General features: G+C 42.0%; 1 protein-coding gene and 1 long non-coding RNA gene across 11 annotated transcripts in view; one reads left to right on the plus strand and one right to left on the minus strand.

Annotated features, from left to right (window-relative positions):
- The first annotated feature begins 33 nt into the window (after window positions 1–33).
- Window positions 34–6,559, plus strand: LOC139806637 (uncharacterized). Its single transcript, XR_011730309.1, has 3 exons — window positions 34–625; window positions 4,362–4,432; window positions 6,160–6,559. It is a non-coding gene; the product is annotated as an uncharacterized lncRNA (long non-coding RNA).
- The window catches only part of CCDC187 (coiled-coil domain containing 187), a 35,388-nt gene continuing 10,584 nt past the window's right edge, over window positions 2,065–26,868 (minus strand). For 5 of the 10 annotated variants that reach the window (XM_071766579.1, XM_071766583.1, XM_071766581.1 and 2 more), the window contains 21 exons: window positions 26,142–26,794; window positions 25,453–25,552; window positions 22,497–22,687; window positions 17,553–17,659; window positions 17,078–17,188; window positions 16,071–16,174; window positions 15,289–15,404; window positions 14,820–14,965; window positions 14,503–14,690; window positions 14,267–14,356; window positions 13,190–13,277; window positions 12,294–12,467; window positions 12,025–12,200; window positions 10,164–10,348; window positions 9,464–9,576; window positions 8,832–9,000; window positions 5,362–8,189; window positions 4,895–5,236; window positions 4,400–4,543; window positions 3,811–3,936; window positions 2,065–3,523 (listed from right to left, as the gene is read on the minus strand). In XM_071766579.1, the coding sequence (XP_071622680.1) occupies window positions 3,368–3,523; window positions 3,811–3,936; window positions 4,400–4,543; window positions 4,895–5,236; window positions 5,362–8,189; window positions 8,832–9,000; window positions 9,464–9,576; window positions 10,164–10,348; window positions 12,025–12,200; window positions 12,294–12,467; window positions 13,190–13,277; window positions 14,267–14,356; window positions 14,503–14,690; window positions 14,820–14,965; window positions 15,289–15,404; window positions 16,071–16,174; window positions 17,078–17,188; window positions 17,553–17,659; window positions 22,497–22,687; window positions 25,453–25,552; window positions 26,142–26,794 (6,307 nt within the window). In that variant the 3' untranslated portion in view covers window positions 2,065–3,367. The remainder of the gene's footprint in view (window positions 3,524–3,810; window positions 3,937–4,399; window positions 4,544–4,894; window positions 5,237–5,361; window positions 8,190–8,831; window positions 9,001–9,463; window positions 9,577–10,163; window positions 10,349–12,024; window positions 12,201–12,293; window positions 12,468–13,189; window positions 13,278–14,266; window positions 14,357–14,502; window positions 14,691–14,819; window positions 14,966–15,288; window positions 15,405–16,070; window positions 16,175–17,077; window positions 17,189–17,552; window positions 17,660–22,496; window positions 22,688–25,452; window positions 25,553–26,141; window positions 26,795–26,868) is intronic. The other 5 variants (XM_071766580.1, XM_071766582.1, XM_071766588.1 and 2 more) reach the window with 5 other exon arrangements.

Genomic DNA, 26,868 nt, shown 5'->3' on the forward strand with positions numbered 1-26,868 from the left:
ACGGCCCTACCCACGGGATAGAAAATGCCACGGGCCCGGGGGTGGCAGAGTGGCTCCCACCCTCCCTCCTCCTCCCTTCCTGGCTCAAAAGCTTGACCAAAGCCCGGTGAAAGGGACACGGTGCCAGTGAACCCTTTGCCGCTGTGCTGGCAGCCACGTTTCCCTGAGGAGGGCTGGAAGGAATCAGGAAACAGCGATAGCGTGGGGGCTGATTTCATGAGGAAATTTGCCAGGGAAACAGAAATTCCAACTTCACGAAGCTTCTCGCAGAGGAGGGTTGAAAATCACTTGGCCTTTGGCTCGAGAACTGCTTTATCCCAATGTACGTCAGGCAGCAGGGAAGGGCCCCTTCCCAAAACCAAAGGTACAATAATAAGAAGCTGCACAGGGGATACCACGTGTTAGAAATTCTGTCCTTTTAATAAACTCAGTTTGAGGGGGTGTTGGGATGGATTTTGGCACTTCTCATAGCTGTGGCCAAAGTATGGAAATCTGCTTTAATTTGTAAATACAGGCTGAAGGATTTTCATTACATTATCAGAGAACCAGTGGAGAAAATGTCTCCTGATGACAACTTGAGAGGAGCTTAAATCTCAGATAGTGAACGACTCAGGTCCCCACACAGGTAATTCTTACTTCTGCTACTTACAAATGTTTCTTTTAATCCTTCTATAAGTAAGAGGAAATAAATAGATCCAAATTCTTACTTCAGAGCCACTGGTGCAAAGTCAGAGGTTAGAATCTACTTTATAATTGTTTCTGACCAGTAATTCACAGACAGTAAAAGGGTGGGAATCTTACATACAACAAAAATCCTCTCCTCTGAGAACTGAGTAACAGCTTCTGCCACATTCTGTCTATTTCTCCCAGGCCTTGTAAGCAACAAAATTTGGTAGTTACAATAGCAGGCTCCAGCCTCTTCACAGAACTGAAAAATCTTGTGACAGCTGCTAATTAAAATTTTAAAATCTGCAGCACCTCAGATATTTTAGAGTGCATTTTATTCCGAAGACTTGTTAAATGTGTGAAGATGAAGGAGATGAATTACAGGAAAATTAAATGCAGGGTTAACTGAGAAATAATCATTTTCTATGAAGGATAATGGCTCCTCTTGAGGCTAGTATCAAGATTTATTGACCCAAGAGGTTAATATTGATCAAAACCAAGGCAAACAAAATATTAGACCTTGAAGGAGAGTTATCTTGATATTGAAGTCTTGCCACTGACTGAACAGGTCAATATATCTGGGTGCCAGAATCTAAGGGTTTTAATATAGAATGGTGGGGGATATTAAATATGTCTGACATGCTCTATGTATACACTTTTTATTTTCATCATCAGTAGTTACTTTATAGCTATGTCCTTCTGTATCCAGCACCTTGCAAGAGTTCAAGCTTCACTCACAAACCTAATTGCAAATATAATGGTTCTCTTCCTCCAGTGCAACACACAGTGTAACAGGAGGCAGTGGTCTGAGGTAAAACAAGTCCTTCATGTAGTCATCCACATCAAAAAGTGATATTTTAATGGCTTTCATTCCAAACACAGCAAGGATCAAAAAACCATAATGACAATAAACTGAAAAACTGTGGTGCTTCAATATACAGATTTGTCATTGTATCTCACAATCTGTCTTTAAGTCCAGGAGAAAAAATAAAACCCAAACAACAACAGCCAGTTAAAATCTACAATAAACTGACAACAATAAACAATCCTAGAACAAACAATTTGTCAGGATTAATTAATCAATGAAGATAAAAATCAGAAACTTAAGAAAATGTACCACTGGGGACATGAAAATAGTTTACAGGATAAGATCAACAGTTAATGGGCTTGGGGCAGCAGTTCCCTTTTTATTTCTGCTCATATGGCAGCTAGGAGGGCTTTTTAATGTCCCTAGCAGTGGTCTTCAGAACAACAAAACTACCCAACCATTCACTAAAGAGAATAGCAGTGTGGACAGTGTAATCTGAAATCAGAATTACAGTAAAAATGAAAATGAGATGCAGAGGGTTTGTTTGTTCAGAAGTAACATTCAGTATGAAACCAGTTAAGCCATCTGTATTTAAAATAGAAACAAAAATATTTTTATTTTTCCTCACCAAAACCAGACTAAATATTGTGATAAGTACATATATAGCTTATATTTCATTGTCCTGTTTTCATTCATTTAAGACATCCTGAATGAATGGGATTTGAATAAATCAGGTCTACTGACATTCAATTATTTCATAATGAACAGTTTCTGAGTTCCACTAAGAAATATTTGCATAGTATTTATGTTTTAAAGAAATCTAACAAATACAAATTTATGATTGGTCTTCTCTTAACACAAAAGAGGTGGTACCACAGCAATATACACAGTGAACAATTACCATGCACAGGGAATGTTAAGATTTGCATATTAAAATCTTGATTTTTCTAATACAAAATAGTAGGATTATTGATTTCCTCTGTTGTGCCAATTAAAGTACATCCTCACCTCCCTATATTTAGATATTGTAAGAATTAAAAGGGCTCATGTGAACTGCATGATAAATAACCTAATCACATGCAGAGTTTTAATCTTCCAAAGTTGGAGTTACTGATAGAAGAGTATCCCATTAGAAGTGCATTACATCAATATAATCTCATTTACATAGCTGTTAAAACTGAATGTCTGGCTCTAGATCCTGCCAGGGCAGGATCACTCCACACACCACCTCTCTGAATCCATCCCCAGGCTACTTTTCACCAGTTCCACAGTGTATAAAACCAGGCACAGTCACCTCTGTGACTCTGCTGTAAGCATCAAGAAAAGTTTCAGATTTGTAGCAATGTGGGGAGTTGATTCCAGGCTACAGAGGTCCATAGGAATTCAGTTTCTGGGAAATACAATTCCCTCTGCACATCTACATTCTTAAGACAATCATCTACAGTTTTCTGAGCATTATTTTCAAAATCTGATTCACTTCTCATCATTCACAGTAAGATAATGTACACAAATTTGGCTTTGGTCCCTGTTTGTAAGAGACTTGCATACAATGTTAAAAAATGTGCTCTTAAAATACATAAGCAAATAAAGTGCTAAACTGACCCAAAACACAAAAGAGACAAGAATAAAATTTCCACCATTTAGATTATGTGTGCCACCATTTTAGGATGATCTTAATGAGCATTCCCAAGGCCCCCAAACACAGGGAGAATATTTTTAAAATTTTTTTAAGTCTCTGCTTTCATCCTTTCATTGTAAACATGAACATATAAATGAGTCCAAGGCACACTGGTATTTGGTACAAGTTTAGAATTACAATTCTTTAATCATTCACTTCTTGCCTCTGAAAACCCAGAGATTAAAATCCCTCCATTAGGGCCTTTTAGGGAAAACTTAATCACAGGCTTTTCTAAGATAAATCTTATTAAGAACTCTGATTGTATCAAGGATCAAGCTGTCAAAGATGTCTTCAGTCATTCTCATCTTCACAGTTAATTCATCATCATTGTAGTCAGTCCATTGAGATTCTTCTTTGTGAAGCTCCTCAATCTAAAATTTAGGATGGATATGAAAATTTACTTCAAGCATAAGAGTCTGTCCTGAAAGGTAAAAGGACACTGAACCTCACCCAAGAACTTCAGGTGAATTATTAAGTTAATTTAAAACATTCACAAGAATTGGAAACACCAGATTATTACTGCAAATGTATGGAAAAGGAAGGCAGTAACTTGAAGTTCTGAAGTTAGTTTAGGTAAAAATGATTCTCACAAAAGCATAAGAATTGCTACTTTAAACCTAGAGAAAGCAAACAAATCTCCATTTGGAAGTCTGCTTACCAGAATAAGGTCCACTCTGTCTCTCTTACAGTTCCCATACTTGGTCATATTAAGGAATTTCCTTTTCATTTCTAAGTCATTCTTTTCCAGGTTCATTATTTTAATAATTTCACCCTGAACAAACATCTACAAAATAAAAAAGGCTGAAAAGAATTCTTCTCATAGGAATTCTGTCACTGCAAGTGAGTGACAGGTACCAGTCTGGAGATTCAGCTTTAAATCAAGAAATGTCCCCAAAAGAGCTAAGGGAACTGATCAAGAAACAGCTGATCAATACTGTCCAACCAACAAACTTTAAATGTAAGATCACATCAGAGTTTAGACACAAGATATTTATAACCAGGGAGATTTTGAAACCCAGTTCCCATTCCTCTACAGAACTTCATACACTTGGAATATTTAGTCTATAATTAGTCTAATGCTCAGTCTGTTTATTCAAGCATTTTGGAGCAATGCTGTTTTCTTCTCTAACTAAATTATTTACACTGCAGGATCCTCCCAATGTTCATATTTTCCTCTCTTAGCCATTGCAATGTCTGTTCTCCTTACAGACTCCTGGAATTGCACACTTTACATTTCCAGAATATACCTTGACCTCATTGACATCTCCTCCTCTGCAAAGGTGCTTGGAACAGTAAGATCCCAAATTTTCTTTCATCCATGGAAATGTGTTTGGATTTGCAGTCACTTGATACTCTGCACACAGCAACTCATGGGTCAAGTCAAATATAATCTGTAACAGCAAAAACACAGTAGCAACACAATGAACTAAATCTCTCACTGGTGCCCTTTCACAAGTTTTTTTAGCACTTCTGAAGGATGCTGAGGTGGTGTCAGCACAGGTTTGCATCTCAGTGCAGGATTTCCTAACATCACCTGCTCTAGCAAAAGGCTGGTACCACAGCAGGGGCATTTGTTCTAGAAGAATTATTTTACAGTAGATTACCAGAAGCAGGAATTTGAAATACTCTTCCAGTGTTCCTTTAGCTATATTTAGTGTTAGCACCTAGAATAATATTAACTACCAGCTGATGTGAGTCAGCTTTCAGAACACTAAAGTTTAATAACAGTGCTTAAAAAATACCTGATTATACATCCTCTTGCTTTCTGTTTCCAAATTGTTCCCTGGGAGATCATTATATTCAAAGTGCTTTGGCACACTGATCTTCCTAAAATTTGAATATGTATTTTCTGGGGTCCATAATTCTTCTACAGCATATGCAGACAATTTCTTAACATATGAACTGTAATGTGGGATCACAAGAGGAGCTTCCACAGTTTTCTTCCAAGGAGCTGAGTGCCACTGATCTGATTTGTACAAATATTGGTTTTGTGTTTGTCTCACCAGCATATGTTGGTCAGAATCATGCTGATCATAGTCTTCAGAACTTCCAAAAATACCAGCATCAAGGATTTTTATTAGAAACTTTAACAGAAAAAGAAAAGCAAGGTGACACACTCCACATTTTCCCATAATTTTGAGAGGTATTGAGATCATTAGGAACTGATTAAGGCTGAATGTAAGTGAACAAAAACTTTCACTCTACTTACTGGCAAAGTGCTTGGAGAAGGCTCTGAAGGTGAATGAAATATCTTGTCTGCTTTTGATCCATGGTTTCTTTTTATCTTCTGGTATTCTTTAACTGCATCAGCTACAAATTTGGTTACAATTCTTTCTGCTACTTTGTGACAACCATGGATGCTGAATGTATCAAAACCACACAGCAAAACATCCGAAACCTTTGCTGATTGTTCAGGTAAGATAGCTGCTGAATTTTCTTTGAGGAGTAACATTTTCTGATTGTCTTCTTGTCTTAGGCCTTTGCCATAATTCCCCATGTCTTTTTCAAAAGCATTTTTAAATTTGTGTTTAGCTGTTTCAGAAAATGCAATTAAAGCATCAAGCAGAAGTTTTTTACCAAGCTCATTTGCAATATCGTCAGCAAGTTTGTTTCTTTTCTGAGCCTCTACCAAGCAACAAATATTTTTGCTTGTATTTATGTTATCTGCAAGTATCCTTTGTTTTGTCTGCCTCAGTTCTGTTTTTTCTTTACCAGCTCCCAAGCACATTAAGTTATTTTGACAGAGGAATTCATTACACTTCCACTGGTCAGGATGGGGAACCTCATCCCCTTCTCCAGAGAGCAAGGCAATGTGTAACCTAGACTGGTTTCCTTTTCCTTGTGACCCTCCTGCACTCTTTGTGTCTTCTGCTTTCTGCTCTGCAAGCCTTCCTCCCTGCTCATCCTCTTTGGAGTATTTGTGGTGGTCTTTGAAGGCTTCATCATCATAGGAGTCAGAGTCTTCACCCCCAGTGTAACTGGAACTATTTTTGTCAGCCCCCAACAGGTGTGAAATCTCATCAGGTCTGACAAAGATTCCACAATGCTGAGCACACTCAAAATATTTCACCCCTTTGTAAGTTCCAGCATGATCACCCTCAGCTTTGTCAAGTGCAACACCAGCCCAGTGGCCACTGGCAAAACAAGTCTGACCCTTGAACTTCAGGGTTCCAGGTTGGAGCTGCTTTACTAACACTCTGTCCCCAATTTCAAATGATAATAATGGGTCATCACTGGTCTCCTCAGCTTTGGGCAGCATTAAGTGTGCTTTCGTTGTGAAGTCAGGATTTTTACAGGATTGACCAGAAGAAATTGGATTTGACACAGGCAGAAACTCTAAATGCTGAGAAAGTGTCCCATGTTCTTCCTGGTGGTGTTCTAACAAGCCCTCCTTTGCACTGGAAGTGTCCTTAAGTGGAGATGGTTCTGAGAGACTATCATCCTGAGTAGAAAAAGCATCCACTGTCTCCTGAGTGAGCAGGGGAAATTCTTCAGGCACAGTGTGATCAGGTAGTGGGGATAATGCATCCATTTTCAGTGATACATCCTCATCCACACAGTGTCTGCTCTCTGAGGCTGTCATTTGTTCTGGTGGAGATAGGAAATCATCCATACTGAAGCTAGGATCATCATTTTTCACTGCAGCTGCACCTAAAGGGGGAGGAGGAAGATCTTCACTTGGAAATGACAAATCCTTTTTATTGGAGGATGGCAAGTCAGCACTTCCATAGGACAACACTTCATCAAGAGGAGACAGGATTTCTGACAAGGTATCCTCATCAGTTGGAGGGAGACCCTCATCACTAATAAAAAATGTATCATCTTCACCTTTGGGAGAGCAATTCTCAGCTTGAAACAATTGGTTTTTTGAGGAAACAGAAGAAAACTGTCCCCTTCTCACTTCCTCCATGACTTGCCTTTCAGTTGTTGAATTGATTTCATTTCCTGTGGCCACACTTTGCAGAGACTTGAATGAATTTGTTTCTGTGTGGACTTCCTCAGAAATTCCTGGCATGGATGTGGACAGAGATACCATCTTGCTGAGGTTGTTGGATGTGAGTACCTCGTTCAAAAGTTGTGCACGATCATTTTCACCTTCTGAAACGGATAACTTTCTTGAAGATAGACAAGTTAATAATTCGTTATTTGTTATATCTTTGCCAAGTGGAAAAGAGGCAGGGTTCCTAAATTGGTCAACAGGCAAATCCAGATGTTCTGAGGAACCTGTCAGTGCAGACCCCATTAGCTCTCTATTTTGATCCACAAATAAACTGTTAATCCTATTCTTTTTCACTTTGCTAGTTGAGGAAAAACTTTTCTGCTGCTCATAGGTCTTAAGTGAGTAAATATCACTGCATGAAGAGCTGGCAGCTGCCTCTTGACTCTCTTTTGCCATCTCCTCAGAACAAAGTTTGTTTCTGCTCTGGTTTTCTGAGGCATCCAGATGCTGCTCACCCAACCCCTCGGCAGGGTCATCAGACTGAGAGGAATCTGCCGACCTTGTTTTGGAGGCATTTGCTTTGTTTGTGGGAATGAAAGCAAACAAGTGATCAGTGCAGCCATTATCTGAAACATCTCCAGGGGATTTCTGAGGGTGTGCTGAAACCTCCGTGCTGTCATCTCCGGGCATTTCATGTTGATCGTGTTTGTCACTTATTGCTGTCAGTGTCTCTTTTGAAACATTAGGAAACACATCACCACTGTCACAGACAAACTCTTCTGGGATGCTGACATCCGTCCCCTCTCCACTTTTCAGCTCTAATTCAAAGTCTGAAACGGAGCTTTCAGAGATGTCAATCCAAGCTGCAGACACTTTCTGAAATTCTGGGAGTGAAGAGTCTGATTTGGCACTTTCACATCTCGGAGAGGAGCTGTTTGATTTAGACAATGATTCAATGGAAGCTAATCCTTCAGAAAATGCTTTTATATTTTGTTCTTCATCAGAAGCATCATGATAAATACTGCCCAAATGCTTCAAACACTGACTGCCATCCACCTGATGGCTCTCATAAGGGACAGGCAGGTTCACTTCTTTAACTGGAACAATTAAAATAAGTACTTAAAAAAAAATAGATCAACATTTCAGATAAAAAACATTGTATAGAAAATGTTGTTGACAGTTAACTTAGGATTCAAATTCTAGTAAACTATACAAATAACTGGCTCGTATATAAACAGCCAGTTTTTTGGTTTGGTTTTTTTTTTGGTTTTTTTTGGTTTTTTTTGGTTGTTTTTTTTTTTTTTTTTTTTTTTTTTTTTGTTGTTTTTGTTGTTTTTGTTTGTTTTTTGTTTTTTTTTTACCCTATTGAGAGAAAAATACGAACTGAGGATAAAACCTGGAAACAAAAATAACTCCAGCATGTCCTGGTGAAAGTCTATCTTCAATTGATCTATGTTCTTTTAAAAAGAACATCCTTAAATTATTTAAGAAATGCCTCTAAAGAGTGTAAATTGTTAATGACAGTCAGAATAAGTTATGATTTTGTTCTGAGGAAACCATATAATCATATCTTATAACAAAGCTTTAAGAGATATTGCCTAGCAGTGATTTATGTTTTGGGCATAGTGAGCAAGACATTTTGGTAATAAATGAGAATATTGTCTCTCTTTCTGTCTGGATTAAAGTTTGATAGAAGTGGTTGAAACAGATTGGACATAACAACATTAAATATGATTTACCAGTTCCTTGAAGAATATTTTCTGCCTGAACCAGGCATAAGTTACTCAAAGTAGAAATCATCCCCAAGCCCTTCACTGTGAACTTGCTGTCACATGGATTAATGTCTTCATTGTCTTGGGGATCTATCTTTGGGTTTGAAATAAGTGCCTTTTCCTCCAGCCCAGATTCCTAGAATGTAAATATTTAAAACACTGAGTTAATATCCTGAGGGAAAAGGACTTCACTGACAGAAAGAATGTTAAAAGATCAGAGATTAAGTCTACCCATGTTGGTGCTGTGTCACTGATGTAGGAAAAAGACTGATCTCTGTAGCTGCTTTGGCAAATAATATTTTACTGCTCCAGGGACAGGTTTGGATTCTTCTGGAGCAGCACAGCATGGACCATGGGAGCTGGCTTGAACACACTGTCACCAGTAAACAACACACAGAAAATGAAAGGGGCAGGAAAGCTGTGGAAAACCCACCCGTGTTGAAATTTAATCTTCAGCTCAAGTGCACATAATCAGCACACAATTTTTATTTGATGGTTATAACCTCACAGGGCATCTTGTGCTGGTTCTATCTTAAAGCAAGTATAACTTGGGGCACCATTTCTGGCAGCAGCAGTTGAGTTCCAGAGGTGATCCTTACCAGAAATGCACACTTTCTGCTTTCTCCTGTAATGGGTGTGGGTCTAGGATCATCCAGTCTAGCTGAATTTGCATGTTCTAGAGGTAATGTGTCATGATCCTGAGCATTCAGCTCTGAAAGGTACAAAAATAAATTACAATGGTTCAAATGCTGCATTTTTTTTTCTCCATTTATAAACTGACTATAGCTTTTTCTTTACCTCAGTCAAAAAGGCTTCAAAAATGTATTTATAACTTGAGTAATCTGAGTAATTTAGTTTTGTCCTACACATTCCTTGTGTCACACCAAGAGAAGATAAAAGGACCAATGACCTTATTTATTGAACCATCACCTTCTGTATTACCTTGTGACATGGTAGCAACCATAAAACCCATTACCAGAAATTTCTACAATCTTTTTTTGTTTTTCATCTGTGCATAGCTGCCACCTCAGGAAAACAACTAACACCCTTGTTACACCTTCTTTTTGCTAATCCTGAACAAATACTGGTACCAAAACCCATGCTGAAAGTAACCAAGAAACAAACAAGGAATCAGCATCACTCCTCATCTCTCACAGGCCAATTAGATGAAGAGTCCTCTTCTGAAAGATCATTTGAACTACTCCCAAGAACAGCTGAGACTTCAGCTTTTGCCTGAATTCCCTCAGTTTGACTAAGTGGTCACAAACATTGTTTGCTACAGAAGTCTTTAGTGGGTACCTGTGTTTGTGCAACCTTTAATCATCAAGTGTGAGCCTGGGGCTTGGCTGGCAGCACCACACACTTCCATGGACCCTGTTCCAGACGTGTCAGAACTTTGCACACCAAGGGACTGCTCCAGATCTGGGGACTCACTTGACTGCTTCTGGTATTGCACCAGCATTTTCTTGTTCTCAGTAGGGAAACTGTGGACAGTTAGACAAAGAATTGATGACAGTTTTCATGTTCCTAAGTTGATCATGACAAATCTATGTGAAGTCTAAATAGAGTATAGTGAAATATAAATAAAGGTATGAATTAAGTGCTTCTGGTGGTGCCTGATAGTATCTATAGGGTGCTCACATGCACATACATTTATAAACCAGCAAATTAGTAAAGCCAGAAGCACTCTGAACAGTGTATTTATTTCTCCATTCCCCTTTCACCCAATACTGTCTTTTATACAGACAGAGAATTATAAAATTTTGTATACATTGTTTCTAATATTCAATATCCATTAAAAAAAAAAAATCCAAAGCAGCAGCTTTTCCTCCATGCTGGTAATCTATTTATTACTTCAGTTTGTTTTCATTTTGAAGAGTATTTCCTACCTCTTTTCATCCCCCAACATCTCTGCTTGTTACCAGTCTTCCTAATCAGTATAAAATATGATCATACCTGCACTGGTGGGTAGATGGCATAATTACTGCTCTGCACTCTCACACAGGGAAGGAAGGGATCTCTAAACTCTGGCTGCTGCCTGATTCTGGGGGTGCCTCCCAGGTTCCACCAGGCCCTGCCTGCTCCAGACTGGTGCCAATATTCACTCTTCTCCTACGAGCAGGCTTGTCAGCAATAAGAAGTGAAAGCACAGCCAAGAAACCTTTTAAAGATTTCTCTGGCTTGTAATCAATAACACCATGAATTATAGATCAGTTCCATAGGGGGATTTATTTGAAAGCCTTTCCCTGTGGGGACTTAAGTAAATGCCCCAACCTGACTCACCAGTCTACTAAGGATCTGGGTAACACTAAATGAAAGGGGTTTTGTTTGGTGGGTTTTTTGGTTTTGTTTTGTGTTTATTTGGGTTTTAAAGATTATTTATTTATTCATTTCACATAGATATCTATTTGTCTTTTACTGTATTTAGGCTTTTTACTGAAGCAAAGGAGACTTTTGTTCATATGAGCTTTGGAAGACTTCTGAGCTCTGTGGATGCTGCTGTGTCCTCATCTGCACTGCTCAGCAGGAAGGAAATGGAGATGCTGAGGGAACAGAAGGCCAACACTTCCTCAGAACAGGGACTGAGCTCCTCAATTACCTCTGACTATGAGCATTTACATAACATCACTAAGCCTCAATTTAAGCATCAAATTAAACCCCATGTAGTACAAAAGCATCGTGTAGTTAGGTCCTAAGTGAAACACAAATCTCTGAGGGGTTAAGTGATACATCCAGCCAGAGCATAACACAGGAGTGAATGTCAGCTTTTAAATCAATCCATTTCTACTCACTCCATATGGATATTTTGAAGTTTAATTCATATATAGTTGCAAAGTCTTATGTTTGTAGTTAAAAGCCATCATGAAAATGTGGATTATAAATAGCACTTGTGTGGCATCATTAAAATAATATCCTGGTTATTAATGCTGTGTAAGTTAACATGCCTCAACCTGAAGTCAAAGGTACCTTTGTTCCTAACATTGCAGTGATAAGCAGTGATTTATCAGCTGCCTGAAGAGGTTTTCCAAACTTATCATTATAAAACTCCCTCTTGGGAACATTTAAAGCTCACACAGTTATCTAGGATATAACTGCTTCCATCTTCCCCACTGGATTGCTTCTTATCTTCAGCAATTGCTGTGAAAAGGGTTTTACTTACCCCTCCTGTTTGTTGCTTTGTTTATTATTTAACTGGACAGAATCCTCTCTATTCTCTGACACTTCAGGCCTTCCTGGGTAGGTTGTAGACTCTGTTGAGGAGGAGCACAACTTTGGGCTAGAAATAAGTCTTGTCTCCAGCTTGGTTGCTTCTTCAGTTGCTGGGCTCCTTGTAAGCTAAAAGGAAAGGGCAATGCACAAGGTTTCACTTGGGTTCCCAAGGTGTAGCATCAGCTCTGACTTCAGTTATTATCTACACAAAAAACCCACCGAGAAATCCAGTGACTGTGACTTATTCTCTTGCTTCTCAGTCAAATTATTCAGCTTTTCCTGGAGTTGTGCTGTTAAATGCTGCATCATTAAGATTTCTCTTTGCTGCTTTAATAAAAGCTTTCTTTCTTGATGGGCTGCCTTGTAGATGTTTTGCAGGTGCTGAATTTCTGCCTATGCAAAAAAAGGAACATAATAGAGCTAAAATAATACAAAACAGATCTACTTAAAAACATGTATAGTGTTTCTTAACATAAGGCAATACTGCTCACAAAACATCCTGAAAATTCAATATGCAGGTGTTGCTCCTTTTTTTGTAAAAAAATTCTGCAGTTGTTTTTTTTTCACTAATGCCTGTGGTTTGCACAGGAATTCCTTAAGTAAAGGGGAGACTTGTACTATATAAGGAGTAGGAGAAATTTTTTGATTACCAAGTGTAACTATGAGCCCAGCATTCTGCTCAGTAGCAGGGGAACAGACTATAAAATTAGCTGTCAGATTAATTTAACATATTTCAACATCAGAAGCATAAGTCTGCATAAATCAGGGGAAACCTACATTACATGACCCGTTTATTGTGGCACAAATAGAAAAATCCACAATAATGGTGGAGCAGCAGGGAGTAAAAAAAAAAAACACAACAAAGCAAAACAGAAAAGCTGTTTTCTTTCCTCTAAGATTTACAGACTGCTGACTTTGGCACCAAAAAACACCTCACTGAATGTAGGAGGCATAGGAGAATAATGCAAATGGAATTATACTAGTGACTTTTTTTTTTTTTTTTTTTTTAATAAAAAGCAACAAACCCCACTTGCTCCAGCAGCTGCAGGCACCTCCCCATGGTGCCTTCTCCCACAGCTGATAGGATGCAATCCAGCTCCTCACTGCAGCCTTACCTGCTCCTCTTTCAGCTCCCTTAGGATTTTGCCCTGTTTTGCTTCCATGGCAGAGGCTCCCTCACCATCTTGCAGGTATTCCAGACAGCTGAAGACCAGAGAAGGGTAGGGAGCAAAATCAGATATTTAAATCTCATTAGTTGAATGCTCCTGAGAAAACAATGCCAGTAATAATGGCAAAAACTCCTCCTGAAGCAGCAGTAGCTACGGAAGGCTCTGCAGAAAGCTCTGCTAGACATGGAGAACATCTTAACACCACGGGGCTGTCTTGTCTGGACCTCATGGAAGGCAACTGGACTGCCTCTGAGTAGTCACTTCACAAAACAAAATGGTGAGGGATGCCATGCACTGGGAGGCTCAAACTGCACCTCAGTCAGTGCTGAGGGCCAGCTTGCACTGAGGGTCTGACACCTTCCCTCACAGCACCTCAGCACTGAGGGGCACCTCGCACGAGGGGCGAGCACACTGTCCCCAGCAGCACCTCAGCCCTGTCAGCGCTAAGGGACGCCTCGCACGCTGCGGAACAGACTTTTTGTTACAGAAGAGACCTCCAAGCTCATCCAGCCCAACCTTTGGCCAACACCATCATCTAACTACTAAACCATGCCTTTAAGTACTGGGTCCAAACGCCTTTTAAATGCCTCCAGGGATGGTGACTCCACCACTGTCCTGGGCCACTCCAATGCCTGACAACCCTCTCAGTGAAAAACAGCTCACATGAGGGGAGCTCACACTGTCCTGTGATACCTCAGCCCCAACAGCACCGAGGGGCAGCTTGCATGAGGGAGCTTGCACTGTTCCTCACAGAACCTCAGTCCAGTCAGCGCTGAGGGACACCTCACGTGAGGGGAGATCACACTGTCACCAGTGGTACCTCAGCCCTATCAGTGCTGAGGGACACCGAGGGACGCCTCGCACGCCAAGGGGAGATCACACTGTCACCAGTGGTACCTCAGCCCTGTCAGCACTGAGGAACACCTCACATGCCAAGGGATGCCTCGCGTGCTGAGGGACGCCTCGCACTGTCCCTCACAGCACCTCAGCTCAGTCAGCGCTGAGGAGGGGATCGCACCACACCTCAAGGAGGCTGCAGTTGGGAGCTCAGCTGTGCTCTGGGGAGAATGCAGCTCTGCAGACTCTTCTCCTTCTGCTTTACCTGTGCTTAGTCTGTAAGAAAGAGATTATATATTTGCTCCTTTCTGCTGAAAGGAATGGAAAACGCCCTGGCGGAGCAGGCAGCTGCAGCTCCCGTAGCGGGATTCATGGCGGTGAGGGTAGGCCCATGATGTCCTGCACACACATCTTCCCCTCACCGTTTCTGGTGGCACAGCCAAGCCAGCTCAGCCCTGGCTTTCTCCCGCAGAGTTTTTTTACGGAGCTTGAGGAGGGCAGCCTGGTGTCGAGCTCGCAGCTCTTCTCCCCTCAGACACTGCTCTGTCATGGCCAAGCTGAAAGAGCAGAAGGTGCTGGAGGCTCCATAGTGCTGACTGACTTCACTCCACTGGGGACACAAAAGACATCGTGTTTACTGGAGAAATGCCTTGGAGGCAATGAGTTTAAAAGGGGGGCTAAAAAGCAAAAAAAACTCCCCTGAAAAACACCCCCACGCTATTCCAAGAGCTGGTGTTACCTGGCTGTCAGAGCCAGCCTGTTCGCTGCTGTCCCCAGAAGTGTCCCCTGCATGGGTCTCCTCGTGGGGCAGGTTCACCAGAGGTGGCAACAGATCCAAGGTTTGATGTCCATGTAGCAGCTCCCCATGCTGTGCCAGCAGGGATCCTGAGAAGAGGATTTAAAGTTACGGTAAGTAAAATATTTTTTCTTCAACAGAAGGAAAAAAAAAGAGCCCCACACAAGTCACTGCAAGCAGATATAAAGAAAAAAAGTCCACAAATTATTTTCTAAAGAAGGGTCAGGAGCACAATGGGAGATTGCTATGGCTTAAATATACCTTTATTCATTATGCATGTAGATTCAACATTTTTCAGGTCAGTTAGAAAATCAGGAGAATCTGTGTTCCAGCCCCTGTATGCTGCACTGTTTCTCATGGCATGCTAGAAAGTGTTATTGTTTGCCACTAAACCCTTTAACTTAGTGTTCACCTTGAAGCACTGAATGATATGAACCCCTTCTTCCCAGAGGTTTTCTTTCTCCCATTACTTTGGGTTCCACTGGACTGTGATCTCTTTCTGTCTTCAGTGAATGCACCTCTTGATTACTGCAGATACAAGAGAAAGGAAATATTTTCTTACTGAAGTCAGAGATACAACTTCAAATCCCAGTTTCCATAGCAAAGTCTTCTGTGGAGACTGATTCTTTTCCAAGCTAGCATGGTGCTCATTTTTATGCAACACTAGATTTTTTACCTGTGCAAAAGTGCTTTTCAGGTAACTCTGTCCATAAGACTCTTGAAGCAATATTCAAGTCTTTCATCTATGCCACATTAAATGAACATATGAATGTGCACATACAATATTCTCCATCATACCAAGGTGTATGATAGCATAGCAAAAAGAGGTGAATTATATTTTACCATGTTTCAAAAGGGGCTTCTACCTTTAAAAAAAAAAGACAATTATCCCTTTAGTGAAAATTATATAGTATTCATTTAAAAAAAAAAAATTAAAATAAAAGGTGTTTATACTATGGTTTGTTCATAAGTGGAGGCAGCAAGACTGTATTGCACAGATGGATGCTCCACAACAGAGATCTGAATACACATAGTCTTAAAGAAATTGTGACAGCCATGTAAGCTGTCACTCAAAATGAACACCCAGCTCAGAAACAACACACAGTGCAAAAGCTTTAGTTCATCAAAGTCATTCCTGCAGTCAGACCAGAGGCTAAACCAGCAGACTGCCCCCCTGGACACTGCCTTCTGTACCTGCCAGCTGCAGGGTCACCTGCTGAGTGGCATCCTCTCCACATTTGCTCTGCATGGTCCAACCTTGGCACAGAGGAATCTCTGCCCTTGGAGCTGCTGCACGCCTGCAAACATGGAAATCGTCTGTAGAGCTCAGTGATCCATCTGAAAGGCAGAACTTTTAAGCCTTCTTCCCCCATCCTCTTGGGAAAGCCTTCATTGTAGATAATGCTTTCCACAGGCCAATAATTGAAGAGCTGGGTTAACTAATGAGCTGAATACTCACACAGTGAAAAAAGCTGTGTGGGATATGGAGGTAACAGCTCACAAACCGCTGTGTGTTTAGAGCTGCTTGCACTGGAGTCAGGGTAATGTGTTCACTCTGAGGGCTTCAAAAAACCCCAAACAACAACATACAGAGCTCACTTCTGTCTGAGCTGTTCAAACACACTGAGAGACATTAATTGTGCTGGAGAATCCAAAACAAACAATGAGCAATGTAGCAAGAGCTTAGAGTTGGCCAGGAGGTCTGAACTTACGTCTATGAATGTGGGGCTCAATTCCTATTCTAATTCATAGACAGTGAAGTCCACCAGTTCCCAGCTGGCTGCAAAACTTGAGGCTGGGAGGTAAGCAACAGGTAAACAGTGTACATACTTTTAGCAAAACAATTTGTTTTTTTAAAAGGATACTTACTGGTTACAGTTAAAATTTCACCGGGCTCTCAAGTCTCAGCAAGTCTCACAAGAATTACCTTGCAAAGCCCTCTCTTGGTTTTACAGCAAAACCAGCCATAGACAGCAAAATATGTAGTGTCCAAATTATTTCAGATCAGTTGTCCAAATGACAGCCTGAGGAACCCCACTACTTGCAGGACTTGAGAACTTCCCAAAAGTTTCCCTGATGTGAAGTTTTTATCAGTTAAAAAAAAAAAAATCCTTTTGATCTCTCAGAGAGAGAAGGGATCTCCCATAGAGGAACATTTTGCTGAATCTGGAAGGGGTAGCACAGGATCTGAGATAACTTACCTCTGAACTGTTCTGAAGCAGGTCACTCAAAAATCTCTGGCTTTCTTGAATCTCCACATTTGCTTTCTCCTTCAGCACTGTAAGCTGCTGCTTCTGCTGGAGCTGCTGGGCCTGTGGTACAAAATGAGATTTTTAACTAAGGCACTTGAGTCCTCCCAGCTGGTGGCCAAAGGGCAGCAAACTCTGAGAGAAGGTAGCACAGGCAGCTCCTGGTGCATCCTGCTGCCCTCAGCTGCTCACTCCAGCTGCAGCACAGCAATGCGTTTTTGCCCACTAGTGTTAGATCTCCAAACAGCCAGTTAAGTTTGGCATCCATCCCTTATTGCTGGAAGGAGTTGATAAGCCTGATGTAGTCAGCTGATGCCAACTGATTATAGCCTAGACACACCTGAATCCAGGGATAGTTGGCACCTTTGCACCTGGGATAGCAGAACCAAGCCTGCTCTTTGCTTGGTGCATAGGTTACTTATTGTACCTTCAGTCTGTGAGCCAGCAGGAGGGAAGTTTGCCTCAAATTGTCCAAATGGCTCCTGTGTTTTTCTTCCAGTTCTCTGCAGCTAGGGTCTCCCTCTCCTGCAGAAACTTAGGAAATCGATGATAGCAGTCACCATTTCTTAATTGAAGAAAAAATTTTAAAAATCCACTTAACAGGGGGGATGTGCACATTGTTTCTAGCTGCATTTTCCTTTGAATCCTCTCTGGGCCTATTTTGGAAGCCTCCCAAATCTGACATCTGCCTCTATTGCTGGAATAACTCCTCTGCATACATTTACTTCTACCCTGTCTGAAGCAGGAAAACGTCCTTACCCACATCTTATCAGTGACTGTGAGCATGAAGTCCTACAGGTACTGGGGAGAGGGGAAGAGGTGGGGCTCAAGAGGACCTGTGTTAGGAAGGAAAGACTTTCTTTACTGAGAGGGTGCTCAGGCATTGGAATGGGCTGCCCAGGGAAGGGGTGGATTCTCCATCCCTGGAGATATTTCAAAAGAGCCTGGATGTGGCACTCAGTGCCATGGGCTGGGAACCACGGGGGGAGTGGAGCAAGGGTTGGACTTGATGAGCTCTGACGTCCCTTCCAACCCAGCCAGTTCTAGGATTCTAAGGAGAAAGGCTGGAGAGAAATTCCCATTTTAAGCCCAGAGTCCAGAGTGTGGGTTACTCCCATGCTTGTTCTTACTACACCAACAGGATCAGACCCTTTTCTCCCTGCTCAGGGGGTGCAGCCTTGATTTTTGTCACAGCAAGACAAGCCCATGAAAAAAAGCTTTTGCTTATAAGTGAGAAAACCAATTCTTGTTCCAGGCACTCTAATTTCACTGCTGCTTCTTTATTGTAACTCTCCTGTCTGTCTTTTACAGTATAGGTGAGGTAATGTTTACCAGTGATCTGTTCTTGGCTGCTTTGAGCTCCTCAGATGAATTGCTGAGCTTATGCAAACAGGTTGTGTGTTTACTCTGTGCTGTGCCACTGGCACAGCAACCAGAGGCATAAATGAATTGGAAGTGTGGGTCATAAATAGAAATAGGTTGGACTGGGAAACTGGAGATAAAACCTCTATCCCTACCCAGATTGTCTGAACCCAAATTACCTCACACCTCAGGCTAAGCCCACAACATGCAAGGTTTGTTTCTGCTTTAAATACTGAAGGTTCTTCAATAAGGAAGGACCAGAGATGTGAGCTGCTTTGCATGCCAGGGTGCTTTTTGTGTTTACATGGATGTGAGTGAAATAAAATGTTAATGCTTCAGTCCTGATGCAGATTTTCTATTAGAATGCTGCTGTGTTTTTATAAACAGATTGATTCAAATTGCAAATTGCACTTTCCTCTTACAGTGTTACTGTAGGAGGCTTTTCTTAACCCTCTACTTTTCAGAACCAAGAGACTGGATGAAAATCTCCTATTTTATTTCAGTAGTGCTTATCTCCTGACTCTGGAGAGTTGTTGGGAAAGGCAAAAATCATAGTGAAATACCTAGAAATCACATGCCCAGTATGGAGGTAATCCTTTTGGAAAGAGTTTTGGGTTTACCCTAATCTTTCTAATTTGGAGGACTGATTCAGGCACTTTATTTCTTGTATTTAGGATAGATAACTGTGTGAAGTTGTACATTTAGGAAAATCCTGTGGTCAAAAGAACTGCTGTTTTTTACAGGGAAGTTTTATCACAGATTTTGAGCAATGTAATAGAGAAAAGACAAATGAACATTTCTTCAGTGGGTACCCAGACTTCCAAAAGGCAGAAGAGGAAGCCTCCTTCAATTCTAACTAAGATAATTCTATTTGTAAAATATGTACCTGTTATTTTATTGATGCTAAGTTGTCTGTGTGGCTTGTAATACTATTATCTGGGCCCCTCTGAAATACTGGGATCTTGTAGGATGTAGTTTAAAAGTGGACAGTATTTTCAATTTGTGCCTCAAGCTAAACAACATTATTGTTCTGCTCAAAGCCTGACCAATGGTACTGATATAAAAGTGATTAAAAAGATTATTTTTATCTGTTTTCACTCCTTTTGAACATAATTTACCTAATTGTGGCTATTTCCAGATGCATTTCTTGCATTGCAGCATCCTGCATTAAAGAAAATACCATCTGGCTTAACTTCACATCCTCTCATGTTTTGATGAATGGCATTTTACTGCATACCCAGATAGCTTCAATGTACATATACTCAGTCTTTAAAAAAAAAGGCTATTTATTAAATCACTTTCCGCTGCACCTGCAGAATCCTGGTAAAGCCCTGTAGAATCTCTGTGACACATAATTTAAAAAGCCAGCCTAAAAGTCTCATTTTTCTAATCACTTGAAGCTAGGCAGAAGCACTTACTGCTGCTTTACTCAAGGACAGCTTTTTCTTCTTCTGCCCACATCAGCAATCAGTCCAAACCAGTGATTACAAAAAAACCATACTTGCAACTTTAGATGCAAGCACAACTTTGACTACATTATTACCTAAATGTGTAAGAAGATGGGGAGTAAAGAGTCCTGGAAGGCTGCTGTGGAATGGTGTAACAGACACAGAAGGAACTGGTCTGTTTGATGTACATCTGGCATCCTACTTGCCACTGAAGAGTAGCTGCTTGCTAAACAAGGGGATTAATGTAACCAGTGCTGCTCCTGTCCTCTGTGTTTTGTGTCCGTAGCTAAATCCCCCCTTGTGGAGGGTTGGCCAGGGTTCAGCTTCCAGCCAGATGTTGCAGCACATGGCAATACCTCACCCTGCTGCTGTCCCTTCCACGTGTGCTGTGTCACATCCAGAGCAGCTGAGGAAATCTTGCTGCAGGACTCAGCTGGGCCTGAATCTGGACCTAAGCAGAACCCTGAATTTCCACTGAATGTTCCCTCTACTGCTCACCAATTATCCTGAATTCCCTCAGCCCAGGGATTCTGGGTACCAGAATGATTTATCAGCCAGCTACTGAGTGCTGCAAATCCAGTCCTTGTGGGTATGGAAAAGAACTCGTTCAGAGGGGAGAAACCTGGTGTCAAAGGCAGTGGGAGCAATCCTCGAGAGCAGTTCTGGTGCTGCCTGTCAGAGTCCAGCAGCATGAAGTGCTTCAGCCTTGCCATCCCTGCAGAGGACTTGAGAGAGGTTTGGGGGCTGCTGGTGGAGCTCACCGAACCCTCACCAGACAAAAGCTTTGTAAAATGCAAAAGGCAGTGTAGGATTTTGAAGCAAAACATGAAAAGCTGTCTTATCTCAAAACTATCAGAGGACAATTAGCTGAAACCATGCTCTCAGCTGATTCCACTCATTTCAGCCTTTCTCCCACGGCCACAAGCAAGAAGGCAGCTCCCTCTAGTGACCTGAGAAAATACGTCTATCAGCAGTTTAAGGGGAAGACGTTGCACATGAATATATTTGCTTTGTAATCCAGGTTAAAATTCTGCATTTTAAGTATAATGGACAGTGTGCCCTTTGCTTTCCTAATACCACTTACTTTAAACCAGTAGCTAGGCTTAAGCTTCAACATTTAGAATACACTTTTTAAACAATGAATTTCACCGTAAACCTTGTTGTGTCTTAAATACACAGAAAGGAAGAGAAAACCTAAGAGTGTGGCCCAATGAAATGAGCTTTCAGGGTCATTTAGTCCAATCAGGCTCATAGTCCAATCGCAAGGCTGTAGGAAGGGGCACAGGCAAAATGTTTTTTTTTTTGTTTTTTTTTTTTTAATCCCCTAGTTGCCTCATTTCTGGTGTCTTTGCATAGCAATTACCACTTAGGTACCACATGTATCTTTCAGAGGTAAATATTTGTATTTTGTAGCAGTTGTACAATTCCCCATCATTATGCTGCATCCAGGGTGACTTCTGTGTTCTGTGAAAGAGAACAGAGTCAACTGCTGGTGCGATGCTGTAGCAGACAATGCAGCCTTGCATCTGAATGCCCCTTTCCTGCTATGGGTGCTAAACAGATCCACTTGTGACCCATATTTCAACACCACATTGTCCTCAGAATGACAGTTCCGTGCCTCATCTGCAGCAACATGGCCCGGGGCTGGGCTACTGCCTTACAGTCACATCTTGGGCTTGAGTTCACCCAAATGCTGTCAGCTCCTGCCAATGCTCAGGGAAGGTGAAGGTTTCTCCTGACAGACACCAGGCAGCAGTTCCTATTGTTCAGGTGGTGAGCAGTGGATGGCAGGGTCTTTTTGCCAGAGAGCTTCCAGAATTGGGGCTCTTAGTTATTAAATAAATACAACGTCTTTTGCTTATGGTAAACACTTCAGACAACAGACCCACTGTCCCATCGTGCAAGATGCCCTCCTAGTCCCTGGGGAGGGAGAGAAGCATTGCAAACAATGCTGGCTTCTCTACCACCTCAAAATCCAATATTAGGTATAAAATTTTGTGGGGAAAACAATGAAGAAACCTTAATAAGAGCAGAGGCTTTTTGTGAGTACCCTCTTTGAGGAAAGGTTATCTGATCTTGTTCTTTTGTCTGGGGAAAGCCCTTAAAACAATGCACCATCTGCTACTGTTTGGTGGAAGCCAGCAGAGATCTCTTCAGACAGAGTGGCCTGCGTGCTACTGTTTGCTGTTTAACCCTTTCAGTCACGAACTTTCCCTTGTTCCTATGCAAACTTTTGTTCTGAGCAGACCTGGAGATGCCCTGCACATCACCCTTGTCTTGCTCAGCCCTGCAGGATCCCTGAGCAGATCTCTCCCTCCAGTCTGCACCCTTTGTCAACCCCTGTAAACGCCTTGCTGTCTCTTGCTGCCTAAGTAGGACAACATCTCACATTTATCTGATGTGGTAATTATGAAGAATAAATTACAAGGCTCCTTGAGACCTTCAGTTGAAGCTGCAAGGTGCTTAAGATGTTCTGTGGGCTGTTCTTTCTTTTGCAATAGGTTAAGAGGTACCTTGGGAGGGCCCTGAGTAATCCTCAGCTCTGGGAGATGCCACCTTACCAAAGTCCTGCTCAAAGCCGTGGTGAGTCTCAGCTCCAGGGCTCAGAGCAGCAGGAGGCTGTGACCCGAGGCCATCTGGTGTCCTTGGGCTCTCTCTGGGAGCCTGGTTGGCGATTTCCTCTGGATTTGGAACTTTCAAAATAGTCTCAGGCTGGCAGTGATTCCTCTGGGCTGAGAGATCTCTCTGCAGACTGTGTCAAGGCAACAACAATTACTCAGTTTTTGAGATCACGCCTGTGTATAAGCAATCTTTTGAACAAAAAAATGGGTATTTCATTTTAACAGAGCTATCAGTTATTAGATTTTGTTAAATAGAAACAAAAGACTCATGGAAAAGTCATACCTGCCAACGTATCCAACCCTCTTCCTTGTCCCTTGCTGCTGTCAGGGAAGTTAACAACACTTGTCTTTACCTACTCTAAACACTGCTCTGAAAGAGCTGGATGTTTTTCAGCCTGGAGGCAAATAAAACCAACAAACTTGTAGCTTTGAAGCTTAATTTATGAGGGCTGCATTGTACAATCTGTGCCATTGTTAGGACTTGGTTGCACAATCTAGCTCTGAACCTTGGCAAAGTTATCTGAAATGTTTTTAAAAACATGAAGTACTGATCTCTGTTCCAGCATTTCTGGGACAAGTGCTGAGCATGGCTATGGCCCAGCTAAGATTTGCTATACAGGCTTTAATATTCCAAAACAATGTCAGCATCAGGTCCCACAGTCCTGACGAAGATCTCAACTGTTTTTACGTTGGTTTAGTCTGTAACTATCTGATCTTAACAAAAAAGATTAGGAAGAAAGGTGTGAAAATGTCCATTTACTGATCAAGCCACAGCTGAAACACACACAGAGACACTGAGACCCACTGAAATTGTGCCAGATGCTTTCTTTTTTATGCAGAAAGATGAATGTGGAAGTTTGTGGGTTTTTTATCAGCAATCAGCTTAGAGAAATCTCATTTCATTTTTCTCATTAATAAGCTTTTCTTTCTTTTTCCTGACCCAGAAACTGCTAAAACGATTACAACAGCTTCCACTAATGCATCTTGTATGTAGTCTTCAGCAAGTGGGAGCAAAGGTGGATGAAAAAAGGAGAGAAGAGGCAATAGGGATTTCTTTAAAAGCAGTTCTAATATTTGTCAGCAACTGTGCTGAGTATTGTTTCTGCCTTTGTGTCGTGTTAGGTTTTTAGTCAATGCCACTGAGTTGTTTTGCCTCTTGAGAACTTCTGTTTGGAAAGAGAAAACGTCAAGGTCTGTATGCAGCCCTGCCTGGCTCCTGGGAGGGCTCTGGCCAGCATCAGTGGAATGCAATGCAGATTCTACAGAAAATACTGGAATGACACAAGGTTTGTACTGGCTAACAGAAAGCACTGTTGGATCTGCAGCAAGGGGCAGAGCATTAGGCCTGCATCAGAGCTGCTGCCCTGCCCTGGCCCAGGAGGCAGCCCAGGCACTGAACTTGTGGTGAAAGCATTGTCACAATCTTTCTGACTCTCAGGAGATGCAGAACGTTACAGAAAGCCTCTTGTATAGGTGACTGGATCAACGTAAGGATGAAATTCATACACATTCTCTGGCAGTCTGGAGAATTCCCAGCAGTGAAACATTTGCATTAGCAACAAACCTCCCTCAGCCCCTGTGGCTTGCAGAGCAGCTGGGTGTGAAATGGGAACGTTTCTGATGGAAAGAGGCACCTGGGGGATTTCCTGCAGGAACATGAGTCTCTGTTCTCACTGGTGTAATTAAACATGTAAACATAAAACTCTGCTGTTGAAACTGGCTGTGGATAAGATCATGTTCAAGAGCACTGATTCTGTAATGCTGGGTGGTTTGTGTTTGTGAATGAGGCTGAACCCTTTGAACAGGTGGCTTTGTTTGGATGGACTCTTGAAGGGAGAAACTCTTGTAGCCAACTGTGGATTCCTGCTCATTCTCACTGGGAGCAACAGTGGAAGTCAGAGCACAGACCCAGTTCACCAGCTCCTACTATCACAGTTTCTCATCTGGCTGCACAAGGGTTAGACATGGGCTGGCCTTTCCTTTAAATTGTCCCCACACTGTCACTACTGCTGAGGCTGAAAACAACCTGCATTAATGTAATCTTTTTTTTCTAGGCTTCCTGCTTCAAAACTTATTTGCCATAATCATCCCCATGTTCTGACATATGTCCTGGTCCAGGAAACTCAGTGTCTGGGTGAAGGTTTTGCTCCACACACACACACACAACCTGGACAGCTGCAGTAATCAGAATTCTTCACCCACTTTTGCAGGCAAGCAAGTGAAAACAACCACTCAAAATTAATTTATAATGTTCAGTTCATTAAATCACTCTTTAATCCTCTGCCAAAAGCAGATGTGTGCAGATGTAACCAGGTGCTCAGCAAAATAAGCAAATCACTCTTCTGCCAGCCCCACACGTCAGAACACCACGGGGTTTATAAGCTGGTGGGGAGGGAGATTGGAGCTGGATGTCACTGCCCAGGCACAGGGACAGGCCCAGGACAGGGACTGTGGCCAGGGGGATGTGCTCTGGGCTGGGGAGGCTCAGCCAGTGAGCCCTGGTGGGCAGAACCCCATCCCCCTGCAGCTGGGGGGACCCAGAGTCCCTGGGGCTGCCCCTGCTCCTGGGGGTGGGAAGGCTGAGCTCCCCCAGAGAGAGAAATCTCCTCCTCTGCTGCCAGTCTGCTGCTGGGAGGTTGCATCCAGGGCACAGCTCCTGCAGGGGAGATCCATCTCTCCAAAAAAACCCAGCTGAACCTTTCCTATTGATCTTCCAGCTCTCTCCACATAGGTGGTTCCCTCTCTCAGTACATCTTGTGTCAAAATCTGCCTACTTGGCAATTCCCTGGGTAAGAAGTAAAGAGCAGTCTGGCTCCTTGCTGAATTGGTGCTATTTATTCTAACTACATGTGTGTGTGGCACATTTAGCAGAGAATAATATATCCAAATTGTTTACCTTCTAGCAAGGAATCTGTGAGATGGAAAGGCTGCCCTGGTTATTGGCTTTTCATGCAATAGGCTTATGTCCACCTCGGAGCCCTCATTCACAGCAAAACCTTTTAAAAAGACAAATGAAGGCATTTAACAAATATGCTCTTTGTAGAAATGAAACAGCTCAAACTTTGGCATCTATTCTCTGCCTACTTATGTGTGAGCACTTCACTTCCACATAGCTCTTCTTATCCACAGATTTTTAAGTATGTGAGGTTAGGCTTATAACTGCTTTCTTAACTCTGGGGAAGACTAGGCACTGACTTTGTGTCCAAAATCAGTGACAAAGCCATAGATAAAATTAAGACATGTAGTTTCACTGGTGCAATAAGAGAAGAAAGCAATTAGAATATTACTCAAGTTAGATCATTAGTCCTTATTGTGATGTCTTCTACTTCAGCCCTGCCCCTCCTCCCACAGGGGACTGACAGAATTTTCAGTGCTAACCAAACAGACTTATAAGACAATTCACTCCTTGCTGATATTCTTGCAACCTGACCTGAGGAGATTTGCTGGAATTTCAGGGTTCTGCCCTACTGGTCTGCAGCTGCTGAGCAGCACAGGGAGTGGCACTGATACTTGCTGCTGCCAGAGGGTCCCTGGGCTGCCTGGGGCATCTGGGTCTCAGTGTTGCATTGTGCCAAAATGATTTACCTTGCAATGTGTTGCTCAGGTTCCCCCCAGTGCTGAGATGCCTCTTTCCTGCACTATGAGAGATCCGTGGCAACTTTCTGCTCTCACCAGGCACAGTGGTGGGTATCTCCTTCTGTCTGTCCAGGGCTGTTGGTCCTTCAGGGCTAATCCTGCCCAGTCCCTGAAATTCCCCATGCAATGATACATGAGTCCTATCAGGACTTGGAGTGTCCAGAAGCATTTGTACAGTCATTGTCCTGTCTTGCTCAGCCTCGGATGTCTCAGGCTCTGGGACAGAAAAAGAATAATTGGAAAAGTCCAAAGTTGTCTCTGTTGATGCTTTGTCAGCAGAGTCTTTAACCCTCCTTGCTGCATTCAGTCTCTTAGTTGCCTTCTCAATCTTTTCTGCAAGTTCCTTGGATAGGTTATATATGGCTTTCACTTGATCCTGTTTACTTCTGTATGGAGAAACTGAATCCTTGAAGTAAGGTTTTGCATCTTTCTTAGGAAGGGAAAAGCTCAGAGGAGATGTATGGAGAGCTGGGGGGGTGAAGTCCTTCAAGTCTTCACATTTCAGAGGACTGAGAAACCAGTATTCAGACTCCAGTGGTGCTGGAGAAGTTAATGCCACTCTTTTTTTAGGTGATTGAACTGTTTCTAGAAGTTGATTCCTACTTAAATAAAAAGGAGAAATGAATGTGACATTATAAAGACCAAGTAACAGCAGCTTTAAGCACAGAGCAGTATC

Source organism: Heliangelus exortis, chromosome 22, assembly GCF_036169615.1.
Source record: "Heliangelus exortis chromosome 22, bHelExo1.hap1, whole genome shotgun sequence".
Lineage (NCBI taxonomy): Eukaryota > Metazoa > Chordata > Aves > Apodiformes > Trochilidae > Heliangelus > Heliangelus exortis.